General features: G+C 47.5%; 1 protein-coding gene across 1 annotated transcript in view; it reads left to right on the top strand.

Moving 5' to 3' along the window:
- Positions 1 to 24,867, top strand: part of FBN3 (fibrillin 3) — a gene marked incomplete at both ends in the record, with an annotated part of 107,213 nt that overhangs the window by 41,330 nt on the left and 41,016 nt on the right. Inside the window, 5 exons of the mRNA XM_082331014.1 lie at positions 3,287 to 3,484; positions 4,900 to 5,025; positions 16,302 to 16,427; positions 23,845 to 23,997; positions 24,659 to 24,856. Of these exons, the coding sequence (XP_082187140.1) occupies positions 3,287 to 3,484; positions 4,900 to 5,025; positions 16,302 to 16,427; positions 23,845 to 23,997; positions 24,659 to 24,856 (801 nt within the window). The remainder of the gene's footprint in view (positions 1 to 3,286; positions 3,485 to 4,899; positions 5,026 to 16,301; positions 16,428 to 23,844; positions 23,998 to 24,658; positions 24,857 to 24,867) is intronic.

The raw sequence follows: 24,867 nt of genomic DNA, 5'->3' as shown, positions 1-24,867 counted from the left end.
AAATGTACGATATTTCACCGTGAGCACACAGGCGCTGCCACGTTCAGACAGAGCTGCAGCCCCCCTGACCACAGTTATCTGCCACGGAGGCTCCACCTGCGATGATGCTGCAGCACAATGCTGAACCAAAACCAACTCTAAAATTTAACTGCCCGGATGGCTTACAGAGTGGTACGAGGGTGGATTGAGGGCCCTGGGCTGAGATGAGTTTCTGCCTCAAAGCTCTGGCACTGTCCATAAGCTAGCGTCTGGGGAACAGCACAGGAACAGGGCAACCCTATGTGATCCTCCTCTGTAAGACACTCCTGGGCTCTAGGCACCTGTAGCTCACTATCTTTGACAATTCACAACATCCTCTGTTAGAAGAATTCCCCTTAACTTATGTGTTGCCTGAAGAACCACTTTCCTCAATTTATCATGAGCCAGCATCACTTCTTACCCTTCTGTAATACCTCCTGGTCCTGGCTTTGCAAATCTGTTCCCCCCCCCCCAGGCCACTCATGATTTTGTACCCTGCTATCAGGTCTTCCTCCAGGTGTTTCTTTTTCAGGCTGAGGACTGCTAACCAGTGCAGCTGTTCCTCATATATAAGCCCTTCCACACCTTTGATTATCCTTGGTTGCCCTTTTCTGATCCTTTCCTGAGTCTGCTAGCTGCTTTCTGAGTTGGGGGCTAGCACTGCAAGGATGGAAGCAAACTGTGAGGTTAGTGATGGTGCTCTCTCTTTTCGTTCTTTAGTCCTCTCCTAATACTTTAGTACAGTCTGTTAGCCTTTTTGTCTGTTACTGAGTTGATTTCTCCATTGAAATAGGATCACAAAGCAATTTCTTTCATAGTTCTTTGGGTTTGATTGTTGAGAAGATTTAAATTGTTCCCTGGTGTGGTTATAAAGAGCTCTCCTTGGCCTTTTCCTCAAGGTTGAAAATTTGAGCAAGAGCCTCTCTGTTTTACAAAAAAAGACCATGGGTGAGAAAACAACTCAAACTTTGCTGATTTCTTTTCTAGGAATAAACTAGAACAAACTAAAGCCTTATGGTATGGCAGGAGACATGAATGAGGACCATGTGCTTTGGTATCCTATTAAAATTTGGGTCAAAACCCAAAAGATGATTATTTGGTAACTCACCATTGCAAACATAGTACATATTTCTGTTCTGATTTGCAAACAAAGGCATCTTTATGAGATTATGTCACCTTTATACCAATGTAACTTCAAAATAATTTCCCTTTTTTTTTTCCCCCCCCCTCAAATCCCTCTTGCTGTTTACTTCTGTCACATCCACAGACCAAACTTCTTCTGACACTTTTAGTTTTCAGGTATGACTGTGCTCCCAGCTGCTCAAGAAATACAAATCAGAGGGAGCATTAAGCTGGAAATAAGCAATTATTGTGCTAATTGATTCTTTCCCAGAGACAGAGGAGGATTTGTTGTGTAGTTTCTGTGTAACTTGTGCTTACCCTGATGCCAGGTGGGATAATTATAATATAGATGAACCCCACACAGTTTTTACTCAGCACAAGCCACAGGAGTGAGGAAGGCACATCAGCGCAGGCATGGTCGGTCTAAAGCCTGTGGTAATTACCAGCATTTCCAGATGATCTTTTACAGCCCAGGATGAAGGCACTCTGTCATGGTTTCATGCAAATGCAGGTTCTGCCAATGTGGCTGTCATGCAAACATACCCTATGGGAGAAAGCTTTCTGTCTTCAACTGTTGATTTAATGGTTTTCCATGCTTTTTATTCTTTGCACATGTGTGTCAGGATTTAAAAAGAAAGGAGCTGATTGCAAAGATCGTGTGTGGAAAGACTTACATCTGAGAACTTGCAGGCCAAGAAATGGAGCGTGGACAATGAGCTTTGCTTTGTTGAGTGTCTATATTATCCTAAGATGTTTCTGGAAACAGAACTATTAGTCTTTAGACGTGGGTGCCAGTGCTGCCCATGCCTCATGATTTGGGTATAACCACTTTCCACACAAGTGTTTTGTTGCTTCACATGTCAAATCCAAATGTTTCACTGCAAAGACAGCCGTGGGCTAATCCGGGTACGGATGCAGGGATTTGGGTTCGCAGGCAATTACTAATTACTGGGCGCTCCAACATCAAAATTCTGCAAGCAACGTTGCAAATCTCAGCCAGACTATCTGAAATAATGGCTATTTGACCAACACCTAACTTCCTTAGACAGTTAATGTGAAATTTTCTGGTCTGACAATAACATGGTTAAAGGTCCTTTTTCCAGCCACAGATCAAACAGTTGCATGCAATCATCTATTCCCAGTAGCAGGAAAAAACCTCTTGTTTAAGAATTTTGTTTCCTGATGAATGCCTGCTGTGCTAATATCCCTAATCAAGGGTCATGAGAGCCCAGACAGTGGCAAAACCACATTCCTTAGTGCAAACAAGCCCTTCAAAATCCTTTTGGTTTTAAGGAATAGGAGGATCCTTGTTGGGAATGAGGAACAGGCTGGTAGTTTCTGCAGCATCTGGGTTTTAAAGATCTAGTTAAAATTGCCAGGGAACCTTTAAGAGTTAAACTGAAGAAATGAATCACAAGGATGTGTGTTACTGCAGGAGGTTGCCCTTACAGAGACTGTCGGAGAGCGCAGAAATCCCTTTGCGGGATTTACAGTAGACGTCGCGAGGAAAGGTTTGGAAATTCTCCCCCGGAAGGTTTTGTGATTGAGATCTAGGACTCTTCCTCTGCATGCCAAGCAGAAGTGATCTGGCAGGAAGGCATCTCCATCATCCTACATGTTTGTTACAGGGACTGTCAGGCCCTAAGGCTGTCTGTGAGGTGCTTGTACCACGTCATCTCCATATGCACCTTTGCCCCTAAGTAAAATGAAGTTTGATTGCTTTGCTGACCCCAGCAGTTCCACAGAACAGGTGAACTTGCAGCCCTGAAATTGCCTCTTTGCCTGACTTCGTATTTTGAGTTCATTCTAGGGCCAGTACTTAAAGGGAGTGACTCAAGGCATAGAATAAGTGTAGTTCATGGGATGAGACTGAGGGAGACTCGGAAGAGCTGGCTTGGAGCACCTCTAGGTGATCACATGAAACGCACAGCAGAAAGAAGGTCACCACCTTCAGTACTGGTCTCCAGCTTGGTCTTAAATTTTTGTTCTTTTCATGATTGCAGATTTTTTTTTTTTCCCCAGAACTTGTTGACTTTGCACCTGAATGGCTGTGCTGGTGGGAAGGGGAATAGGCATTCTGTGTGTTAACAGAAAACCCTGTGTTTGTGTCTTGATCTAACCGCTGGATGTTCTTGTTCTCCCTCAGACTATCGTACTGGTCCCTGCTTTAGCCAAGTAAATAACCAGATGTGCCAGGGCCAACTCAGTGGGATCGTCTGCACCAAGACCATGTGTTGTGCCACCATTGGACGGGCCTGGGGTCACCCGTGTGAGATGTGCCCTGCCCAACCTCACCCCTGCCGCCGAGGTTTCATTCCCAACATTCGTACCGGAGCCTGCCAAGGTAAATGCCATGAACATCTAAAGGGTGTTCCCTTATCCATCCTGATGTGCACTGAAAGGGCCAAGTGATGAATGACAGCCAGGAGCCCCAATACAGGGAACAGTGCTCTGTGTAAACTTTGCTAAAGCCGTCATGGTATATCCCAGAGCATCACCGTGGATCTTGGGTTTCTCATGGGATCACCTAAGATCATCTTAGCTCGCTTAAAGATTCTGGCCATGCTGTGGTTCTCAGGTGATGTTCCTCTATCCCACAAGATGTAGTGAATCAGTCTAGCGTTTCTCCAGGTTTAAAACTAAGTTACAGCCTTCCATATACCCTCATTCTGTCATGCTGCTATTGTTGGAGCTTCTGTCCCAGCACTGGAACGTGACCAGCACTTGCATCAGGTGACTAGTGTGTAAATTGTATTATTGGTTCAAAACAGAAGCCATAACTCCTTTGAGATCACACAAGCAATCAAAATGTACGTAATTCACGTGCTTAGAGGTTGCATTCAATGTTGAGGACACCCAGGCAAAAGTAGCAGAATGGTCCACTGAGTTCCCATCAGCAGATCCCATTGGCGGCCTTTCTGGAGCTGCTGTTGCTTCTTCCCACTGATGGGTTGCAGGGGTCTCCGTGTAAAGTTGCATGAATTCCTCTCTGCGTCTGCAACTAATTTCAGCCTTTACCTGCCACAATCAAAAGCCAAAATTACAGTCCAAATCCCACATTGGCCAGTGTCTGTAGGATAAACTTGGGAAGGCTGAAGAGGAGAACTCTCTTGCTGTCTGTTGTGATCTGCATTTTATGGCCCCAATGTCTTTGGGAGAGCTTGGCCTATTTAATATATTTGTTGCTCACTGTTACTGCAAGCAGAACAGGAGTATAAATGTCTGCAGCACATGAGCGTGCTGGTTCTAGCAGCAGGTACTGAGGCCTTCCTGAGGTGCTTTGGAAGCACAGCGTCCCCTCGCAGATGAGGAGACCATGGCTGCAGGATGAGCCTTCCCGGGACGGGGCTGAAGAGCAAAATCTTGCAGTCCATAAGTTCCCCTCTCTGCCCTGCAGCAGGTGTTGCTCTCTGAAGGCTGCAGGAGGACATCCCACCAAACCAGCTCTCATCCTCAACTCGGCTACCAACCTGGAATGAACCACGAGGGAGTAGACACATTGATGTTTGCTTTGGAAAACATTACTATACTTTTGTCTCCCTCTTGCTTGTGTAGACAAGCCAGCAATACCTTTATGTCCATTTTATGTCCTTCACCTTATGTCTAATGTAATCTGACGGGTAATTGTGTTAGGAAATGTCAATCCACCTACTTGTAGCCAAGCTGCTTCTTTGTCCTAGCACTCCCACCATGCTGCGATCGAGCAGTCCTATGTTGCAAAGGCTGCACTTTCTAACGTCTTTGCTCGTCTTCCTGTAGATGTGGATGAATGTCAAGCCATTCCCGGCCTCTGTCAAGGTGGTAACTGCATCAACACGGTGGGTTCTTATGAATGCAAATGCCCTGCGGGACACAAGCAAAGTGAGACCAGCCACAGATGTGAAGGTAAGATTGCAGACTTCGGCACGGCTTCACCCGACTGCTCAGCACTGGGTTCCCAGATAGACTCTGAGAGCACAAGGGCGTTCAAAAACTTGAGAATCTCCCTGCTCGCAGGGCATCTCCAAGGCTGTCAAAGCAGAGATGTGAAATAGCTCTTGTGCCAGCCTTGATCCTGGCTTCTAAGTAGGAGGGAGTACTGCAAGCGTTAAGACGCCTTAGAAAATGTACTGCAATATGAATTTCTGATCGGTTTATCTGCTTCCCACAGCACAAGGCAAGGAAACGAGGAATAGAGCTTGCCTGATCTCTTAAGCTAGAAAGTTGGTTTTGGTTTTTTTTTTTTTTTTAATTTCATGTAGGTGTTTTCTGAAAGATATTTTAATGGCCACACAGACTCATTTAACAGAAGAGACCTCTGGAGGGCTTTAGTTCAACCTCCTGCTTAGATCAGGGCTGGCTTCAAAGCTAGATCAGGTTGCTCGTGTTGCTCAGTTTGATCAAGTTTTGAAAACTCAAAGCCTTTTCTTTTGGGGCTTTTGCCCCAGGGTTGCACCAGTGTTGTGGTGAGGAATATTTTCCTTATATCCACTTGATATTTATCTTTTTGCAGCTTGCAACTTGTTGCCTCTAGTTTGATAGAGTAACTGGGAGGAAGGCAAAGCAGGTGGAGACTGATTAGCCAGGATGGTGATGGGATAAGACAACCAGAAATAACATCATGGCTCTTAGAAGGTCTGATTCCATAAGATGAGGGTATTGAGCAAGGAAATGCAGTGTTGCTTCACTGACTTGGTGATATTATTCCAAACTGACATGTTGGCCAGAACCTGAACCTTGTCCTTGAGTACAAAGCAGGCACAAATGAACATTTGGCCTTAGAGACATGAAATGCCAGTCAGCAGCATGCCTGTGAGCATCCCTCCTTTGAGCCGGTGGCCTGATACTGTCCCAGCCCCACAGGGGAAGCATACCTCCCCGCCAAGCCAGGGTTGTCTGCAGACAGCCTGCCTGCTGGGCCTGGTTTTCCTGTCTTTCTGGTTACTTTGTGGGATGCGCCTTGCTCATCTTCAGCTGAGCTGTAAATGGGAGTGACCTTTTCAGCCTCAGCATCTCTCTTGGCGATGGTACAGTGCTTCAGAGGCATGGTTTGTGCTTAGTTAGGGGTGCTCTAAAGCATTACTGCTGCAGCAGTAGCTACGGAGCTACTGTAGCTTGAAGCCGAGCAGTGGGGAATGCAGTCTGCCTCTTCTCAGCATCAGCCCTAGCCTGGCGCTGCGGGCAGCCTGGGGAGCGCGGGCAACTTTCAAACTCCCTGGAGAAGTTCCCAACCTCATGGAAGGGAACTTTGCAGAAACTCCTCTTTGCCTCTTCTTCAGCATGGAAGTTGGAGGAATTTAAGTATTAATTACCTTCTAAAAACTCCTCAGTGGAGGGCCCAGATGCCTTGCCCAGATGTGCAGGTGCAACTCTGCTCTGAACATGTGGGCAAGCTGATCTGCAGTTTTGGCAGTCGGACCTCCATGTCTGGAGGTAGGGCTGCAGGAAACAGAAAGGATCAGTCTCAGCAGGGTCTGGTCAGATGGCGCAGAGAGCTCTGCCATTTTCAAGGGAAATACTTTCCAGGTGGTTAGTGGAGTTGCTTAGAAATGGCCAAATGACTGATCCGAAGACCAGAGGACTAATTTCATTTGGGGTGTGAAAGTTTAACAACATTAAGACCAGTTGTGGTAGTTAGGGCAGAACTCTGTCTACTTCTGGAAGCCCCTGGAACTGCTCTTTGCTCTCAGACTCAGGATAAGTTGGTCCACTAAATTACTTACTTAAATCAAGGACTCGCCTAGATAGCGAGAGGCAATGTCATGTTCCATGCCATAAGGCACATGCTCCTGTAGTAAGTGTGGAGCACAGGCACGGATTAGGTGCAATCAGTACATTAACATTCACAGTGCCACCACTCTGAGCCCTCTTCATGAGAGTCTGGCTCCAGTTCCTTAAGGTCCAGTCTCGGTATCTCCTTTATCACTGCTCAGCATGCCTCTGAGAGGTGTGCAGACCTCTATAGGAAGGACACGCTCTCCCCAAGCACCTTGCAGTGGTTCTCATGGGCCAGACAAATACCTTGCCAAGCTGGCTGCACCCCTCAGAAGTAGGGGAATAAACATTTGTTGTGTTTTCCAAACATCTGGCAAATGAAAAGGAAAACAGCATTAAACTTTTCCTGCCTTGGTTGTTAAAGCTCCTTCCCGCATACCCTAATGCAACCCTGCTGGCCCGTGTTTGCCATTTTAGGGATGAAACGTGTTGGTTGTGCTGGTGTGACTGTGTCCCACCTAGCTGGGCTTCAGGAACTCCACCTCCCTTTCATTCCTCTCCAAGGCTCTGTTGTGACCAAGACAAGGGATGATGAATGCACTAGAATCCAGACGTTTAACCTGGAATTTGTTTCCAGGTGGCAAAGTTATTTACAGTGGCAGAACTGTAGGCAGCTAACTATTCCACAGAGAGAGCACATAAAGCAGCCACCGTATAAGCATGGTAACTTAAGCAGTCACCGTATGAGCATTAAAGCACCTCCATGGCGCTGTGGGCTTGACAGCAGACGTTGTCCCATGGGGTCTCTCCCAACAGTCAGTTCTCGGGGAAAGGAGCATCACTGCTTCCAGGTGACTCTTCCCGTACCCCTCCTGCAATCCAGACATTTTCCTTGCTGGTGTAACTCTAGTAGTCTCTGTGTCAGTGCACACGGTGTGACCTGGGTGCAGCCCTTCAGAAAAACTTTTGCAAAGTGAGATGCCAGCTACAGAGGTTAATCCTTCGGTGGGGGATGGATGGTCTTTTATGTTGAGAAGACATCTGCATCTGTGGATCTTCCTTGGCAGGATGCCACGAGACTTTCCAAAATTTTAACAGAAGGGTTTCTTGCAGTGCTCTGGCATCCAAGGACTTGGAACTGGTCAAATCCAAAACAGCCCTTTTACATGCATGTCAGGTGAAGAGCCAGTTCCCCAAGTCCAGTGATGTCCTATGCAATTTGGCTGGCCAATGGACGAAGGCTGAACTGCACTAGAACCATGGGCCCAACCTCAGGACGCACAAAATTGTTCTTGCCTTGGTCTGCCTCACCCGTGCTGGCTGGAGACCAGGCAAAGCACATATGAAATCAGTTTAGCTGGAATCTCCTATATACCAAGATTAAAAACAATCCGTTGTCTGAATCTGTCATCCAGATGCGAGGGGCCTCTGCGTGGGTCCCCACTTCCCAGAACGCCTGCAAAAGCTGCATGATGTGGCCATAAACAGCTTCCTTTCACTCTCCTTCCTGGATGGCCATAAAAAGAGCCGTCTCCAGCATCCACAGTGTCTGTTCCATCACTTATCTTGCCTCAATTGCTAAGGAGACCACCAAAAGAGGATGCTTTCCTTTGGTATGATTTACTGACCTCGGGGTCCTTCTGTGAGAATGGCATAAACATGAGGGATGCTCTAAACTGACGGCGTTGAGATTGTTTTCGAGGGCTTGTTTCCCAGACGTGAATCACCAGCATGTCCCCACCAGGCAGTCAGAAGGTGAAGAGGATACCTTTGTCTGGGTTATCACTGCTCCCCTCTGGGACATGTACCCCATGTGGGTCACTAAAATGGGGTGAATAGGGGAATAGAGAGCCAGCATCTTGTAAGGGGCTCATCTGATGCTAACACTTTGTAAACACAGGAAGATCTGGGCCCTGTCTCAGAGCTTGCTGCATGCTTTGATATGTCAGGGGCAAACTGTTTGTTGCAGTTGATAGAGCACCTGATTCCTGATTTGCTGAAATGTCTTGTACTGCCAAAGTAGCTGTATCAGTCCAAGCAACCTCCGCACCAGGCCAAGGATTTTAATCAAAATAACAACCACAACCATAAGAGGATATTTATCCAGTTGTGCTCCAAGCCTAAAATCTCAAAGCTGCAGGAGTTCCCTTGTTGAGTCTATTTGTGCTAGCTTTATAACTGGTGAAAGGAGTGATTTCTCAGCTAGCACTGAGACCATCTTGCTTTAGGAAGAGGAGATGGTTTCCTCTTGTTTTCAGATTCCTTTTCCAAGCCTAGCATCCAGGAAATATTAAAACTAGATTAAATGTCAACGTTAAATTCTTCCCTAGTTCCTAGGAGCTTGTATTTTCTGCTTAGAAGATTTCTCCTGGGGAGTGAAGTCAGCAGATGGGATTGCGTTTGAGCCAAAGGTCAGAGCTGGTGTCACTGTGTCTGCTGATTAATGATGCCTCCCTCATTAACGCAGCAGCATGTACCACTAATCTTCTTTGGGCTGTTTATTGGTGGGAATAGGCAGAAGTAGAGATAATGTTGTTCGTTTCCCATAGTGATACTTATCTCTTAACACAAATGGCACCTGGAATCAAGGCTCCATTTTCAGTCCCTGAATCCCTTAAGAATAAAGATGCTTTTCTTATGCAAGATCTTCTGCGCTGATAGTGGAGGCCAGCTCAGGCCCTGATCTCCCAAGCATGCAAGGGGGCTGCAGCTGCATACACTGGATGAATTTTGGTCAACCCCAGAACGAAAATGATGTCCTCTTTCTATCTGCAAAATGTGAAAACGTGCATATGACATCAAGTTTGGATTTGAACCTAAATATCCTCCAAGTTCAGCGTTGCTCAGTTCCAGAGTTATTTCTGCAGCTCATCTCTAATGAATGTGACGCTTTCAAATAGTGGCTGATTTTATGCCTTTGTTCATTGTGTTCTGAGGGAGCTCGAGGGATCAAAAGTGCCTGATCTTGGGGCTGTGCAACATATAATGAGAAATTTCTGGCACAGAGAGTTGCCTGCTCACTTTCTGAAAGATAGAAGCAGCCTATGAAACACAGCAATGGAGCGAGGGGGGGACGGAGGGTGCGGAAGGGGAAGGCTGCTCTCTTAACCAACACTGGAGACAAGTGCCAAAGGATTGCATTTATATTGTGTTTGTATGAAAAGATGAGCAAGGAGGGCAGATGTTGCCAGCTTACGGCTAAATTGACAGACACTATGCTTGGCTTATGGGGGAAACTGGAAAAGAGCAGGATCTGTTGAGGTCTGCAGGGGAACGAGAAGCGTGTGAGCACTGAGAGAAGGGCGTGCTTATATCCAGCTGACTTCTTAACCCTGCTGGAAGAGAAGACGTGTTGAGGAGGACACAAGAAAGCACTCCTGGCAATAATGGTGCAAAATGAAGAAAGGAAACATCAAAGCTGAAATCGGACACATCTTTCTGCTACAAAGACCTTTATCAATAAATCGTAGGGAAGTGGGGGGGTGTTACGCAGAGTGACATTTCTAAGTTATCCTGGAAGCAGCCGTAAAAATTACACTTAAGGGAACAATTCCGTGGCATGTTCTTATGGGTGGAATCGCTGACTGAATGAAGCTTTTCCTTCCATAATTTTAGTGGTTCTCTGCCAATAATTTAGCTTCTCTTCTTAATAGCCCTTCCTCTACTGCGTAACAAAATGCTAAGCCAGCTCCGTTATCAGTGAAGTATGTAATGCCAGTACCTCACCCAGGATGCTTTCCAGTGCCCCAAAAGGAATAAGTGTGTCACATCCAAAATTGTTCCAGAATGGTAACATACAAAAAAGTACACGGAGAAACACCGGGCAAGGGAGCGAAAGGCACTGCATGCTTTGTGCAACAAGCTCCGTTCAAATCTGTCTGGGGCAGATCCTTCTTGACAGTCTTTGGCACCTCCAGGAGACAGATTCTGCCAAGGGCGAACAAATCCTTTAATTACAAATCTCGCATCTTTTTACTCGCCCGTTTCTATTTAGCGTTTGTAGGGTGACATGTTAGATGTTACTTATGTCCCTACGGGCTAATCTTTTGTCACCACCACACAAAATCCCAAATTTTCTAGTGAAGACAAGGCTCTATTTTTTACTCTGTTGAATCTTATTCATGTTTCTGAATTGGAGGGAGCTCTCCTGCATTTCCCATGAGCAGAGCGGGTAGGCGGGCCCACTTTCCTCACGAATGGAACATGATAGCCATTTTATTAGCGTGTTTTCAATTTTCTTACAAAATGTCTACAGAAGAGCTCATTGTTTGGATCCATTAAAAGCTCATTTCTATGGATTTGGTGTGGTTTGGAGGGTTCCATTACTCTCCTCTGTGGTTTCTTTGTGCTTTCTGGAAGGGAAGGTCTGAGACTCCCGTGTGCTGCACGAGAGAGGGCTGATGAGGCATGACCTCTGCTACGTGACACAGAGATGTTTTCTCCATCAAGTCCTGTTTTTTTAGCAGATGGAAAGGTTGGGGTTTCAACATGTCTGTGGGCACCCGTGTTGGATGGGCTTTGCAGACTGCAACTCTCTTTCTGAAGCTCTGTAGCCTTTGGCTTCCAGCATTTTCAGCCTTAATGATCAGGCCAACTCCAACCCAGCGAGTTGGAGACCAGGTCCAAAATCAACGTTTGCATTGAATTCTGCCATTGTCTGAAGAGCAGAGTGCGCAGAATATTGCTTTAATTTTTAACAGAGAGTTGGAAAAGTCGTGAAGTAGCCAGGTTGGAGTTGGAAGAATTCCCTACCCAGAGCTGGCAGCTGGGTGTTAATGAGAGGTGTACATATCCATCCCACTGTGTCAAGCTCTCCGTCGACTTCAGCTCTGAATGAATCAAAACTATGAGACGCTTTACGAAGAGAAAATAAAGAAGGCAAATGTGGTAGGGAAGAACTGAAACAACAACAAAACCCAGAGCTCAGTTTCTCAAAGTACAGGATGTGCGAGTAGGCTTGAGGAGCTTTGGCTTTTCTTCTGCTTCTTGGGTTGCTAACGCTGCTCTCTTCTGAGCTAGGATTTTCAAGGGGAAAAAAATGTTGCCGTTTGATTTAACCTTTTGAATTAACTCTGTTTTTCCTTAAGAATGGAATGTAGTCGCTGCCCCCACAAACACGAACACTTTTGCTTGGATGACTGATGCTATGTCATAAGTATTGATCTAATAAGATGCCTGCCTGTCAGCTGGCCTCCAAACCTCTGATACAGCAAACTTCAGGAGAGACACGCAGAAGTTTTAAGCTGTTATTTCTAATAGTACAACCAGCTTTTGCTTCATAAAGCTCTTTCCCTTCCAGTGTTCTGCAAATTGTAACCAAACACAGGCCTGTAATTAAATGACAGGGCAGGCTGTAGTGATAAAATCTCTTTCACTGCAGGGGCCCAGGTGGGGGAAGTGTTTTCTGTAGATTTGCATTGCCGCCTTTCACGGTTTCAAGTCCTGTCTGTCTGTTGGAGGGGCTCTGAGCATCAAAGAGCTAAAGGAGCACTGCAAGGACAGAGGCAATATCTCTGCTGCTTGCAAAAGGCGGCCGGAATCTCTGGCTAGCTGAAAGCATAATTTTAGAGTTCCTAAGAAGCCAAACAGGAATGCGTCTTCCCCCCTTGATACATGAGTGTATAACCTGCCCTAGGCACTTGGGCTTCATTCTGTGCATGTTGAAATCAAGGTTTCACTTGATTCCTCCAGTCTCAGAGTTGCAGCCAAAGTAAAACAGAAGATAATTGTGTTTGTAACAGGTTGTGTGAGCAAGGAGGAGAGATTGAAGACTATTTCTTTGACCACGTGAAGCACCCATGGGGGGTCTCTGTCCACACTACATGCCTCACTTCAAAAGGCAGCTCGGCTCATCTTACTTAAACACATACGTTGTCAGTGTCTATCGCCGAACTGAGTGGGTTGAATTTCACTATGTCTCACTTTGTGGGGAAAAATCATCGCTGTTAGGGCACAACTCTTCTGCTCTGTTTAGACATTTCCATTCAGACGTGATGAATTACTGCCTGGATGAGATTATCTCTTTCTGCAGAGTGTAAATGGCATCTAGAAAAAGCTCTGATGGAGGTGCCTGCTCTGTAACCAGCTAACACATCTGACCACAACTCAACGTGCACCACTGTCCAGATCATTTCTGCAGTCTTTTCCTCTAGAAGTCTAACAGCGTAGACCTTCTTATACCTCTTTTCCCTCAGAGCAAGGTGGGGGTTTTGTGGTGGTGAGAATTAACTGTCATCATCGGATGTCCATGGCCGTCCCACCCTGCAGCCAAAGGCTGGTGTAGTGGGGTCGCAGTGCCTGGGACGTGATGGCAGAAGGCTCCTGGCAGCCTCTCTAATTTTAGAGAGAAGGATGAAGTTTATGAGGATGTTTCTGAAGGACTGAGGACAACGGTTAGTCCTTGAGAGTCACCTCTGTGCAGCCAGATTTCACGCCCCCTTGCCCTCCCTTAGCTTTGTGCCTATGCTAGGGAATCCTTTTACAGACATCGTTAGGTGAGTTGAATCCATCCCAAGCCTTGGAGGACTACCCCTATCCCTGGCACGTAGGCCAAAGATTATTTACCATTGGTGTAAACCTGTCCGCTTCATTCCAGCCTGAATTTATCATGTCTCAGCTTCAGTTTTCATCTTCTCATTTTGAGACTGCAGAGCACTGCACTCTCAATATCATCTTTGTGTGTCTGTTTTCTATGATCCCATCACATCCTTACAGTTTCTTGGATAAATGTAATTGAGTCCTGCTAGTGCCTTAATGCCAGGCAGGTTTTTCCATGCTTTGAGTCATCCCCCTAGGCTCTGAACGCCTCCATTTTGTTAACACCCTCTTGTAAGAGCTGGCAACACACTGCTGTGGCATCCAGGAATGATCCTAGTTAAGAGGTAACATCACCTACCTGCTTCTGCTCGGTGTTTCTCCCATACATCTTCAGGGCTGCACTAGCATCGCTAGCCACTGCATGGCACTGTGAGATTGCAGTCAGACCTTGCCTTCCTAACTCAAAATTTTCTCAGTTTCACACTGGACAGGACACAGCTCACCACCCCTCTGGGTAGCCCACACCCATTTCTTACAGAAATTTCTTGCCCGTTTCTCAGATCTGCCACTGTGGCTCATATCCATCATCACAGCCAGGTCTTCTGGCTCCCAGCACAGATTCTTCTGGTCCCTCCCTTGCCCTGATGCGGTGGGTTCAGGTAACTCTTTCCCATGTGTGTATGCTGCCTTCATCACTGAAGTCTGCTAGATGAGCTCTTCCAAAGACATCCTCCATCCCCACTCCCAGTGAGAGGTCTTTGCTGTTCTGCCTTTTTTTTTTTTTGCGGATTAGTCTTTGCCCTGCAGCAGCTCTAACCTCCACACATGCTAATGCCATCAGGCTGTGCAGGGCGGTTATGCTGTTCGCATCAGAAAAATCCCCTCCAAGGAGCAGACTTTGACCAGTTCCTTTTCATTACTTTCCTGCCAGCCCCAGGCAGCATCTGAATTGCATATAAAAATCCCCTTATCCATTCACAACAGCATGATAGATTTTAAACACAATAAATAAAGTTGCTTAGCAGAAATAATTTATTTTGCCAGTTGCCAAGACACATTTCTTTTTTTGCCCCTGTAAAAACTATCGGGCAAATATTCCTTCTGTCTTTTACCACCACCTGGACCATGACCACCAACCAACTGCTTTGGGTGGATTAATTAGAGGTTGGATCTAATTCCATCTCAGCTTCTGAAACAGGTTTCAGTTGGCAATACAAAAAAAATCTACAGCCCTGCTTCCAGAAAAGTCCTTAGAGTCAAGTGCCCCACAAGCATGGCTGGGCCCTGTACATTTAATTATATTGACATTGTGGTCAAAATTTGTTGAAAACAGATTGCCCTTTTCAAAATAGCCGATTTGCCACACGCTTTGATTTTCCAAGTTGCAGTTCCCAAGTGATAGCTGCACACAAAAGTTATAGGCTGTCTCTCTCTGTGTCATCTGTATAGGTACTTGAATTTTCTGCTCTGTCCTCACCCTTTTCTGTTGCAGTTTGACTTTTGTTAAGCTGCAGCTTTCAGGCTTTCTGTGTGGTTTCCCATCTGTTGTTAACTAAAACTTTCACAAGGATATGAAGCTCTTTAAATACTCGGTATAAAAAGAGCCAAAGAAATAATTAACTCAAGAATTTTCTCAAGGTTGTAATATAAATGGCCTGGAAAGTTTGGAGAACTCTACAGTTCTCAAGCAAACCCTATAGTGTCTCATCTTTCCAGCGCAGTTCTTCCAGCATGGATTAAAATCTAACTCTGAGCGAGATTTCAAATCTAGATGCTCTGTTTCAGGATCCAGACCCAGGCATCCAGGACCTTGGCAATGGGGCTAGTCTCCATGTTCAGCTCGTGGTGAGGGTCTGCCGGATCTCCACACTAGACAGATGCTTGTAGAGCACATCCTAAGTTCAAATGGCAGAAGCTACACGACTGGAGAGATTGTGTCCGAATTTTGGTACTTCTGTAACCTTTCTGCAATTATTACCATATGTCTGGGCACTGGGGCTGCCTGGTCCCTTTGATGTCTGAGTCCAACGGTTGCGCCTTGACAAAATCTTGCTATGTCCTTATTTTCCATGCTCTTAAATCTGGAGAGATGCACCTCACTGGTAGGTTGTATTGTCACAGACATGGCAGCGGGCTGCTGGAGAAGCTGGAGAAGCAGGCTGCTGCAGGGCTTGCTAACATGGATGGTGTATCTTTGATTGCCATGGATAATTAGGTGTGATCTCTCCAAGGACTCAGTGTATATCTCTATCTCATTAATCTTCCCTGTGACAAGATAAATAGTTCAAATTATGGCATGCTCCTGGCATTGTTATGCAAATCGGTTCACACTAAAATAGGGCTGCTGATTGAGGAGCTGAACCCATAGAGTGATATGTCCAGACCCGCCTTACCTAACTGATAGTACAGAGACCTTTTCACCTGGATTTAGATGCCTGAATGTATTTAAAATTGAACCAAATCCCTCCCGTATGGAGAAATTTAGTGAATAATGCATGAGCCCAGTGCTTTTTACAAACACGATGTTGTCTCTGATGTTGCATCTCTGCTTCCAGAGAGGCCTCCAAGTCGCACGGAGGGACCTGCTCTCCGGCCAGTCATGCACCTGCACAGACATGTTTCTGTCCTGAAGCTTCCCTTGTACTCCAGGGAGCTCAACATCGTAGATCAGCCTACCCAAAGACCTACGCTGTCAGGAGAGATAAGCAGAGGACTCCGTGAAGTCCTCTGTATCACCCTCTGGGGGAGTCTTGTTTTCCGTGCTGATCCACTGCTAGGAGGCCGCTTATGGTCTCAAGCATCCCATGACAACCCCGTAACACCAGCTACTGTCCTCTGTGATCCCAGCTCCGGTCCTGGATCCACACTGCAGGTAGGAAAGGAGATGGTTTGCAGGGAAGCATAATCACTGTTGGTTTGTTCTTTTCTAGATGTGGATGAGTGTGGCGCAATCTCTGGCGTGTGTGATGGCGGCGAGTGCACCAACACAGCAGGCAGCTATGTGTGCACGTGTCCACGTGGTTTCATGACCAGCCCTGACGGATCACGCTGCATTGGTAAGATGCTAAATAGATCTCAGGACCACAGATGCAGGGAGAGATCACACTCTGAAAACCAGACCTGGTGATTTGCAAATCACTATCTGGTGATCACCAGATTTGCAAATCAAAGGGCGAATTGTTCCTGGAATAGCTGGAAAATGCTGTTTTTCATGTGCTGTCCTTGCATGTGCCGTGGCTGATGTGGTCCGTCCTGGTCACAGGTTTTGATGCTATTGCAGACCAGGGCTTTCTCCATCTCCATAACTTGTGCAGGTGCCTCAGTGCTTGAAGTGGTTGACAAGGGGTTGCTGAGGACACCAGGAGGAGGACCGGGGTGGAAGGTGTCTGGCTGGGATAGTGGTGTGTTTGAGGAAGGATCCTTGTGCTCCTACTCACAGAACTGCACCAGCTGGCGGGAGAATCCCAGACGCTACCTCTTTTCTCCTGCATTAGATGTACACCAGTACTCCCCTACAGCTGAACTGCAGGGACAGTGCGTGGTTGTGGAGCGTGTAAGTCCACGGGCAGGCTTGGAAGCCTTCCTGGAGCAAAGAGGGACCCAGTGGTGGGGAACATCCCACACCTGCACATTCATCCACTTGCTTTGCAGAGGTGAAGGGGGGAAAGGTTTACTCCAAGTGTTTGCATAACCAATGCAAATAAATGGTGACTTTTATCATCTCCTCCTCCTTCCTGCTTAGACCACAGGTAATGGCTCATAAATTCCTACTGCCCCAAGCTAATAATCAGCAGGGCTGTGGACTCGATTGGCTTCATCTCGCTGAACTCAGCCTTTCGGGAGTGAGTTGCTTTGCGCTGAGCTGGTTGTCTGGATCCCTTCTGTACCCAGTGCTTCCCAAGCACAGCACGGGGCACTGCAGGCACCTATTCCTGCACCCGTGCTGAACCCGCAGGTTTACAAGGCTGTCTGTAAGCTCTTGCACATTACCTTGTAGCCCACCTTCCTCCCACAGTATCTGATTTCTGGCAAGAAAATGACTCCCAGGCTCGTACGGAAATCATAGTCTTGCAGTCCCCATCCTGCAGAATTCATGAAGGGCTTGGTGGGGCTGGTGGGTGCCGCTCCACCGGCTCTGATGTACCTGTTCACCCCGCTCTCAGTTTGGCTCAAGGTGTCTGCATTTCGAAGCTTCCCAGAAGAGATGTGAGTCCAGGCAAGCTTTCCCCAGACCGATGAGCTGTCCTGCCTCCAGACTACAGAGCCTGGAGTGAATCTTGCATGTTTAACAGATCAAAATTCCTTTCCAAGCCTTGTAAATATTTGATGGTCCACTTCTCTTTGTAACAGACAACAGTTTCTATGATAAATAGATCAGCTCTCTGTTTACTTGCTCTCAGCAGGGGCACTTAACTTCAGTCAAAATGAATCCCAGGGTTTGTCTCACTGTTCAGAAAGTTCATTCGCCTTTAGAAAGGTAAGGATGCAAGGATTTGTAAAGGGGAACTGTTACAGAAAAGGCAAAGATCGTTGTTAGTGCAATGGAAAATGTCAGGTACAGCTTTCTGCTGAAAGTCCTGGAAATTAATACAGAAAAAAATAATTTCCAAATTCTTTCATATCCACAGAACCTGGAGTAAAAATTAATCGTGTTCTAGGTCCGGAAAGAAAAATGTTGTAAGGTGTAACATATGAGTCACCTTGTTTGGGAATCTGATAGATTTTAATGAGAATGAAATTCTTCTCCTCCCTGTTTCCCAGACCCTGCCCTAAGCCCCGAGGGGTGTGACGGCTGTCGGATGAGTCATATGGACATTTCCCCGCTTTCCTTGAAACCAAGTACTTCAAGAAATGAAACCTAAATAAAATTAGAAAGCCCAAATTTAAAAATAGTCCAAAGCTTAGTTAGCTGCAGTGGACTATGACTGCATCTGAACTCAATACATCATGCTGTAGCCATTTCCCTGAGCTAATATATGCTGCTAGTGTGCTGTCACATTTTGGGACAGACAATATTTTTTCTGGCAAAATGCACAGTTACTATTGGGGTGTTGTTGCCCCGGGATCCGTATTTTGCAAACCCTGCTTCTATCGTTTGAGGGGGTTTTAGTGCTCGTTTTGAGAGTTTATGGTAGTTTAAGCCCACAATTTACGTCCTACGAAATACATCAAATAAATAGTTTGTAAAATTGAAAATTAATAAATAATGTGGCCACCCTTAAAGCATGAACAGCATCAGGAGAGAGCAGAAGAGATTGTCACGCTGCCACCTCTCAGATGTTTAGACTGGAAGTGACCGCAGTGTCTCATATATCATGGGGCACCAGCACTGGCTATGTGGTGACTTTATGGTGGCAGCCTTGATATATTCCCATCCCTTTCCCCTCCCTTTTTAGTAAAGTAAACACCTTTTTATTGCATTTGAATAATCTCCTGTAGTTTTTGCAGCTGAAACAGCAAGACACTGAGCTTGAGTTGATCCCAAATCTCATTAGCCGCTTTCACTGCCTTCCTCAGTAAAATGCAAACAGCAGCGTAGCTGGAGAAAGTCCGTCATAGTTTGAAATGAACATTTATTGAATGATTCAACCACCTGTGCTTGACACAAAGAATCCAGTTCCACACATGTTCATAACAGTTTCATTCATTTATGCTTGTAAAAGACAGGCTCAGTGTTTTGCAGGCAGCAGAAGGATCTGCTCCAGCAGGCTGTGCGTTTTTTTTTTTTCTTTTCAGTACAATGGGTTGCTTTTCAAGAACAGCTTAAAAGAATAATTTTCAAATGAGAAAAATGGCCTTTCAGATGCGTTTCCAGTCATGCACATGGTGTTGCCTTGTTCGTTGCAAGTCAGCACTCCTGCACGCTGCTTTCTTTGCTCTTTTTTCCTGATAGTGCAGCAAAGCTCTGAAAGATTTGGGTCTTATCTCCTCTTGGGCAACATCAGCAGATTCACTGCCTAAAGTTCCGGGTAGGGCCAGATCTTGCTTATTATTGCAAAGTCCTGGGCTCAGAGAAGGTTGTGAGGGTGTTACTGAGGATTTCACCTGCCTGGAGAACCCTTTTCGCCCGCTTTGGTCGTTATCCAGGAAAGGAAAGAGCAAGAGGGAAGAGGAAATATGAGGAGATATTTATGAGGGCAAGAAATGACAAAAGGGAAGTGGTGTGAGGATCACAGGCTCAAAACAGATGGATAAGGAGCTGGGGAGGGCCCCTGAGCCCCCCAACAGCTCCCAAGGCATCGAGGGAGCTGGCGATGCTGCCAAGCAGAGGTCTGCCTGGACATCTGCAGGGACCAGAGGGTGTAGAAAGGCTCCATAGTCACTGCACAGCGTGAACCTGTTCAGGAACCTGGACTGCAAACGGGATCATTCAGTCCACATTTGTAAAGCATTTCCCCCTAGCGAGAATCATTTTTTATCAGATCATTTCAGGGTTGCATTTATACCTCAACCTTGTAACCAGTGAATTGGGAGGTGAATTTGGAGAAGATTGAACAGCCAGGGAGGGAGTGAATTTATTATAGTGCTTGTCAGCAAAGAAACTGTCCTGCAATAGCACCCAGACCTTCCCTGTTTGCACTGCAGCCCTCCTGCGGTGAGACAGCAGAAGCACTGGTGGCCAAGGTGTGCCATGGATACTGCAGTTTGGTGGGAGCTGTGCAGAGAGGAATGCTTTGTGCTTTTGTTCTGGCACGACTCTTCACTGGGATAGACACCACCGGCTAATCTTACCCAGACAAGAAAGAAATTGGTCAGTTTTCCAGAAGCAGAGAACATATGATGGCATCATCGGTCCAGACTGACTGTCCTCACCACAGTATGAGACTCCTTTTTTGCACCCTTCTTCCTTGCAAACCAAGCATCATTGGACATCTTGGGTGGGAGATCTTTGGCTACATGCTGCTGTGTTGCAGCTCCGTTCTGGGCTAATAGCCCTCAGGTTCTTTGTAGTCAGAGCCAACTGCCTTTTGCAACCACTAGTTTGTTTGGGTTTGGTCACTTAAGCTTCTCAGTTTCTGTATGTGACAAGACACAAAGTGAGAGAAATACCCTTTAAAGTTCTCTCCTGGGAAGCAGTTCAGTACTTTCTATTCCTCTGTCTCTCCCTGCCCCTACCCCACCACCAAAGAAACAAACCAGGTGTTCATCAGGATGAAAACCGCAAAATCCCGTGCAGGTGCACAACAGATCTTGGACACCTTGTGCAGACCACAAAGAGGACGTCCACCTTGAAAGGGAAGATAGAGAATAGCTGCGCTGGATGGTCGCTCAGAGGGTGCAGCCTCTGGTGTGGGGCTTCTCCTGGGCATCAGGACACACACCTCAGGGCATCATGGCCCAGCAGATGGGTGCGGACTCTGCCAGACCCCAGCATGGGGTCCAGCTTGGAGTCACTCCTGTCCCGTTATGATAAGCGTGCCAAAGTCCATCTCCTGCTCTCCTGCTCCTGGCTGGACCTTGTAAAGCATCCACAGCCCCTGTGAATCGGAGACCTCTGACAGACCCGTGGCTCTATCCCCCACCTCTGTGTTCTGTCTAACCTCATGTGGAATTTTACCTCCTTTCTCGCCTGCGGCGTTATCTGATTTACCGAGGTTATTGTGCAAACCTGTTCCCTTAAGGGCTGCAGAGGAAAGCAGAGCAAAATCACGACGGCTTTGTGCTGGTACCTCCAGCGTGTGGGTGGTCCTGCAGGAGGTCACGGAGGGACTGCAGGGACCCACTGTTCTTTCCATCCACCCCTCTCTGCCCAAGGCAGCTCCAGCTGAGTTTTCAATTAGTTCTGACCTTCATTTCTGAGAGAGATTATTACAAACTGCAGCAAAGACAGCTGAATTTAATAAACATTTGTCCAGATGAATAAGGGCTGGACCATTCCCTCCGTTACACAAACTGCTGTGACCTCCCTGCCTTGTCAAACTTGTCAGCACACGTCTGTGGGGAAGGAGGTTGCGTTCTCCAAATCTCTCCTTGCCCATTAACTGGCTGGCTGTCATCGTGTATCACAGCTTTTGGGACAGCAAGCGTCCCACAGAAGAGCAGAAGGAGCCGGGTGGGATCTGTCCTCTCTAATGCCCAAAGGGTTTATTCCAAACTACCACCCTCACATCTAGAAGTTCATTTAAGCTCAGCCCTAAGCCCTCACTTAGCTAAACTTGCATCAAAGGTTTGAGGTGCAGCTTTTCCAAATGGCCCCGCTGTCCTGCCCTGGCGTGTTCAGAGAGCAGCTTCTTTCTGGAGTAAGTGTGGGCTGCATTCTGATGCTAAGTAACATCAAGCTGTCACCGTGCTGTGGAAACACGGCCCTCTTCTACACTCTAGCAGCTGCTGAAACCTGCAAAGACGTGGATATTGCCCTTGCACTCTTGCCACTTGCCAGAGATCGAGGGCTTGGGATGACCCAAATGCCCCTGTGGCTAGGACTTCCCTTCATTAGGATTAGGAGCTAATCTGGTGTTGCATTCAGTCCCCTCACTCAAGTTTCCCTTCTCCTAGTCTGTCTGTCTTTCTGCAAGTCTCTTTGGTGGATAAAGTTTCCTAAAAGGGAATAGTTGATGTTGAACTCAGTGCTGCAGAATGGTGGAAAGGATGTATCTGAGAAAAGACCTGCTGGTTTAGTCACCCTGGCTTTAAATGGGGTCACTGTCCTCTGCAAGTCACTGAGCTGTGATTAGAGAAGAAATGTAACCACAGCCCACAGATCAAACAGCTCCATGCAATTAATTTCAATTATATTTCAGGAAAGTGTCAGCCTGCTGGCTAATGTCAGTCTAGAGGCACAGATGACAAATCAGACTAGACTTTCCCCCTCATTAATTTACTTGAGAAACAAGGACGGGAGACGAATGAGTGGAAGATTCCAGGTTTTCCTAGAGGACTTAGTGCCAGACGGAGCCTGCTAGACATGTGAAAGACCCTCAGTCTCCTGGGCCTTGTCCAGAAGCCACACACACCAAACACCGGTGCCAGGCTTGGTGTCTGTGGCTTTGGCCAGGCTCGCGGGCTTTGACCACCATCCAGCACTCATTCCCCTCCCAGCTCAGTCCAGGCTATGGGAACTAACCCATGACCTGAAACAGGCATCCACTGGGAATGGGAATGATCAGGCTGGAGAGATGTGGAATTGGGAACAGCTCCATTTGTTTAGTGAGAGATGCTGGGACCACTGGGACCTGGCAGGGAATGCTTCCTCATGGGAAGCCTGGGACGTGGGACATTTGCCATTAAATCAGTTCTGGGAAGGAGAGGTAGGTCCTTGCCAAGCCTGAGATGTGCAGGACCACACTGGACAGCATCGATTGTGGTAAGGTCCTTGCTTAGCACAGCACTGGGGATCACTGACTGACACTGGAAGGGTTGCACCGGGATCCCCAGCCTGACCAAAGTGGTGTAGGAGATGGCTGACCACCTTGGTCTGCCAGCTCGGTCCTGCAACAAGTGAGACCAAGGGAAAGGACTGTTGCAGCCAAGGCTTCAGCCTAGAGCAGGAACAGCTAGGGAATGCCCGCTCACTGTCTGGGAACCCTCAAAATAGTAGCAGGCAGCACTGGATTGTTTTTATCACAGGGAAGTGTTTTTAGTGGCAGAAGTTAGAGGGAAATATATCATGCTGGGTCCAACAGCCCAAGAGAGAAGACACTGCCACTCCACATGGCCAAGTTCAGGGCCTGTTGTACTGTTATATTGGCACTGATGGCCAACGCTTGGTCACAAATGTAGTATAAATAAGCAAGGCAGACATTAACATCAGAGGAGGAACCTGAAGAATGAAGATCTCAGCCCCAGGATGCAATTTTGCTGAATAATATATTTAGTCCGGAACAGTTTGTCTGTCCCCACTGAGGGGATGGGTCAGGCTGTCCAGCAGTGGAAGTGTCAACGTTTGCAGTGGTCTCATGCAGACCACCCCCCTCCGCCTGTTCCCTTCCCAGCTGCTGTGTTGGGTCAGTGGGGGAACCCGTCCCTGACATCTCTCATGGGTGCAGAAACTCTAATGAAAGGAGGGAGACACCCGTAAATAGTCCCATTTCTTTGGCAAGGTGAGGAAACATGGGGTGAGGTGGGGGATCTCATCTGTTTTCTGCTCCATGAATTCAGCCAGAATCTGCTGGGTCAGCTTGTCCTTCCTGCAGGGCAAGGAAGGCAGCTCCCAACGGAGAATCTAATGGAGAGGGACAGCCCACCTACTGCCTGTTTCTGGCTCTCGGTCAGGCTGCTTATAGTATTTAGGAGCCTAAATGGGAATGTGAGATCTAATACTGGGGAACAAGGCCTGGCCCTACAGCCTTGCTGTGATCCAGATGGAGGTGCTAGAGAACTTCATGATCTGGGAGGATGAGGCAGAACAGGAGGTCAGGTTAGAACACTGGAAAGCCGGAGAAGATGCCATTGGGAATGGGCACTCAGGACGCGACCGAGAGTACAGTGATGACACGCTGTGAATGCATCTCCTTCTCCTCTCCCTCTCTGCAGACCAGCGGATTGGGACCTGTTTCTCTGCTCTGATCGGGGGCCGCTGTGCCGGGGACCTCCCTGGCCAGTACACCAAGATGCAGTGCTGCTGTGACTCAGGGCGTTGCTGGGCCATTGGTCAGACTCCAGAGATGTGCCCAGTCCGGGGGTCTGGTAAGTGCAAAACAAGGGACATCCACCTGCTGCTGGGCCAGCTCATGGCCCTGATGGCCCTCGGGCTACCCCAGGCTCGACGTGGAGAATCATCTCCACAGCACCCAGAGAAAGGTCACATGGGGATGCGGGCTCCCCTGCCTGGGTCTCATCTGAAGTTGAGCCAGATGAGTTCAGCCAAGGCAAGAATTTTTCCCTTTCCTCCTACCCCTTCAGCTCTCTTTGGCTCCCACCGTAATCGAACCTTGGGGCCAAATGTGGGTGAGCCCATGCAGCAGGAGGCCTTGAGAAGGCACAGCACTGTAGATCTCTCTCTCTGACTCTCTTCTTTCACCACCAGCTCTGAGCAGGGCAGAGCTTTACAGCGTCTGGCACCCTCCTGTGTCCTGTCCTTTCCTGCGTGAAGGGAGCCCACGGCGCCAGCTGTCCCACGCACCCCGAGAAGCTGTTGCCAAACACCCTGGCAAGCTGCGTCTCATCATCTGCTCCGGAGGGGAGGGTGTTAAAGCCCTCCTCATCCATCTGCCCTGTTCCCATCAGCACCCACCCTCTTTGCTCCGGGCTGCTCCGTCTCCATCCCTCCGTTCTCCGCACTCTGGCAGAGGCAGAAGGGGGATTCAGGCACTCTTGGAAAAGCACTAAGGCAGCTGTTTTGTTTCAGATGAGTACCGCAGGCTTTGCATCGAAGGACTCCCAGTCGTGCCAGGGTTCCCTGGGAGCTTTCCAGGAATTCCTGGATTTGGGCCCAACGGTGTTGGGCCGGGACTCAACGGGCCTGGAGGCATCGGACCAAACGGGGCAAATGGACAAGGCGGGATCCCAGGTCTGCCTGGAATGGGCCCAGGAAGTTCAAGCATTGGTAATTAAAAT

Source organism: Platalea leucorodia, assembly GCF_965183815.1.
Source record: "Platalea leucorodia genome assembly, chromosome: 21".
In the NCBI taxonomy this organism is placed as follows: domain Eukaryota; kingdom Metazoa; phylum Chordata; class Aves; order Pelecaniformes; family Threskiornithidae; genus Platalea; species Platalea leucorodia.
Note: the sequence above shows the minus strand (reverse complement) of the source record. Positions and strands in the feature narration are given on the sequence as shown.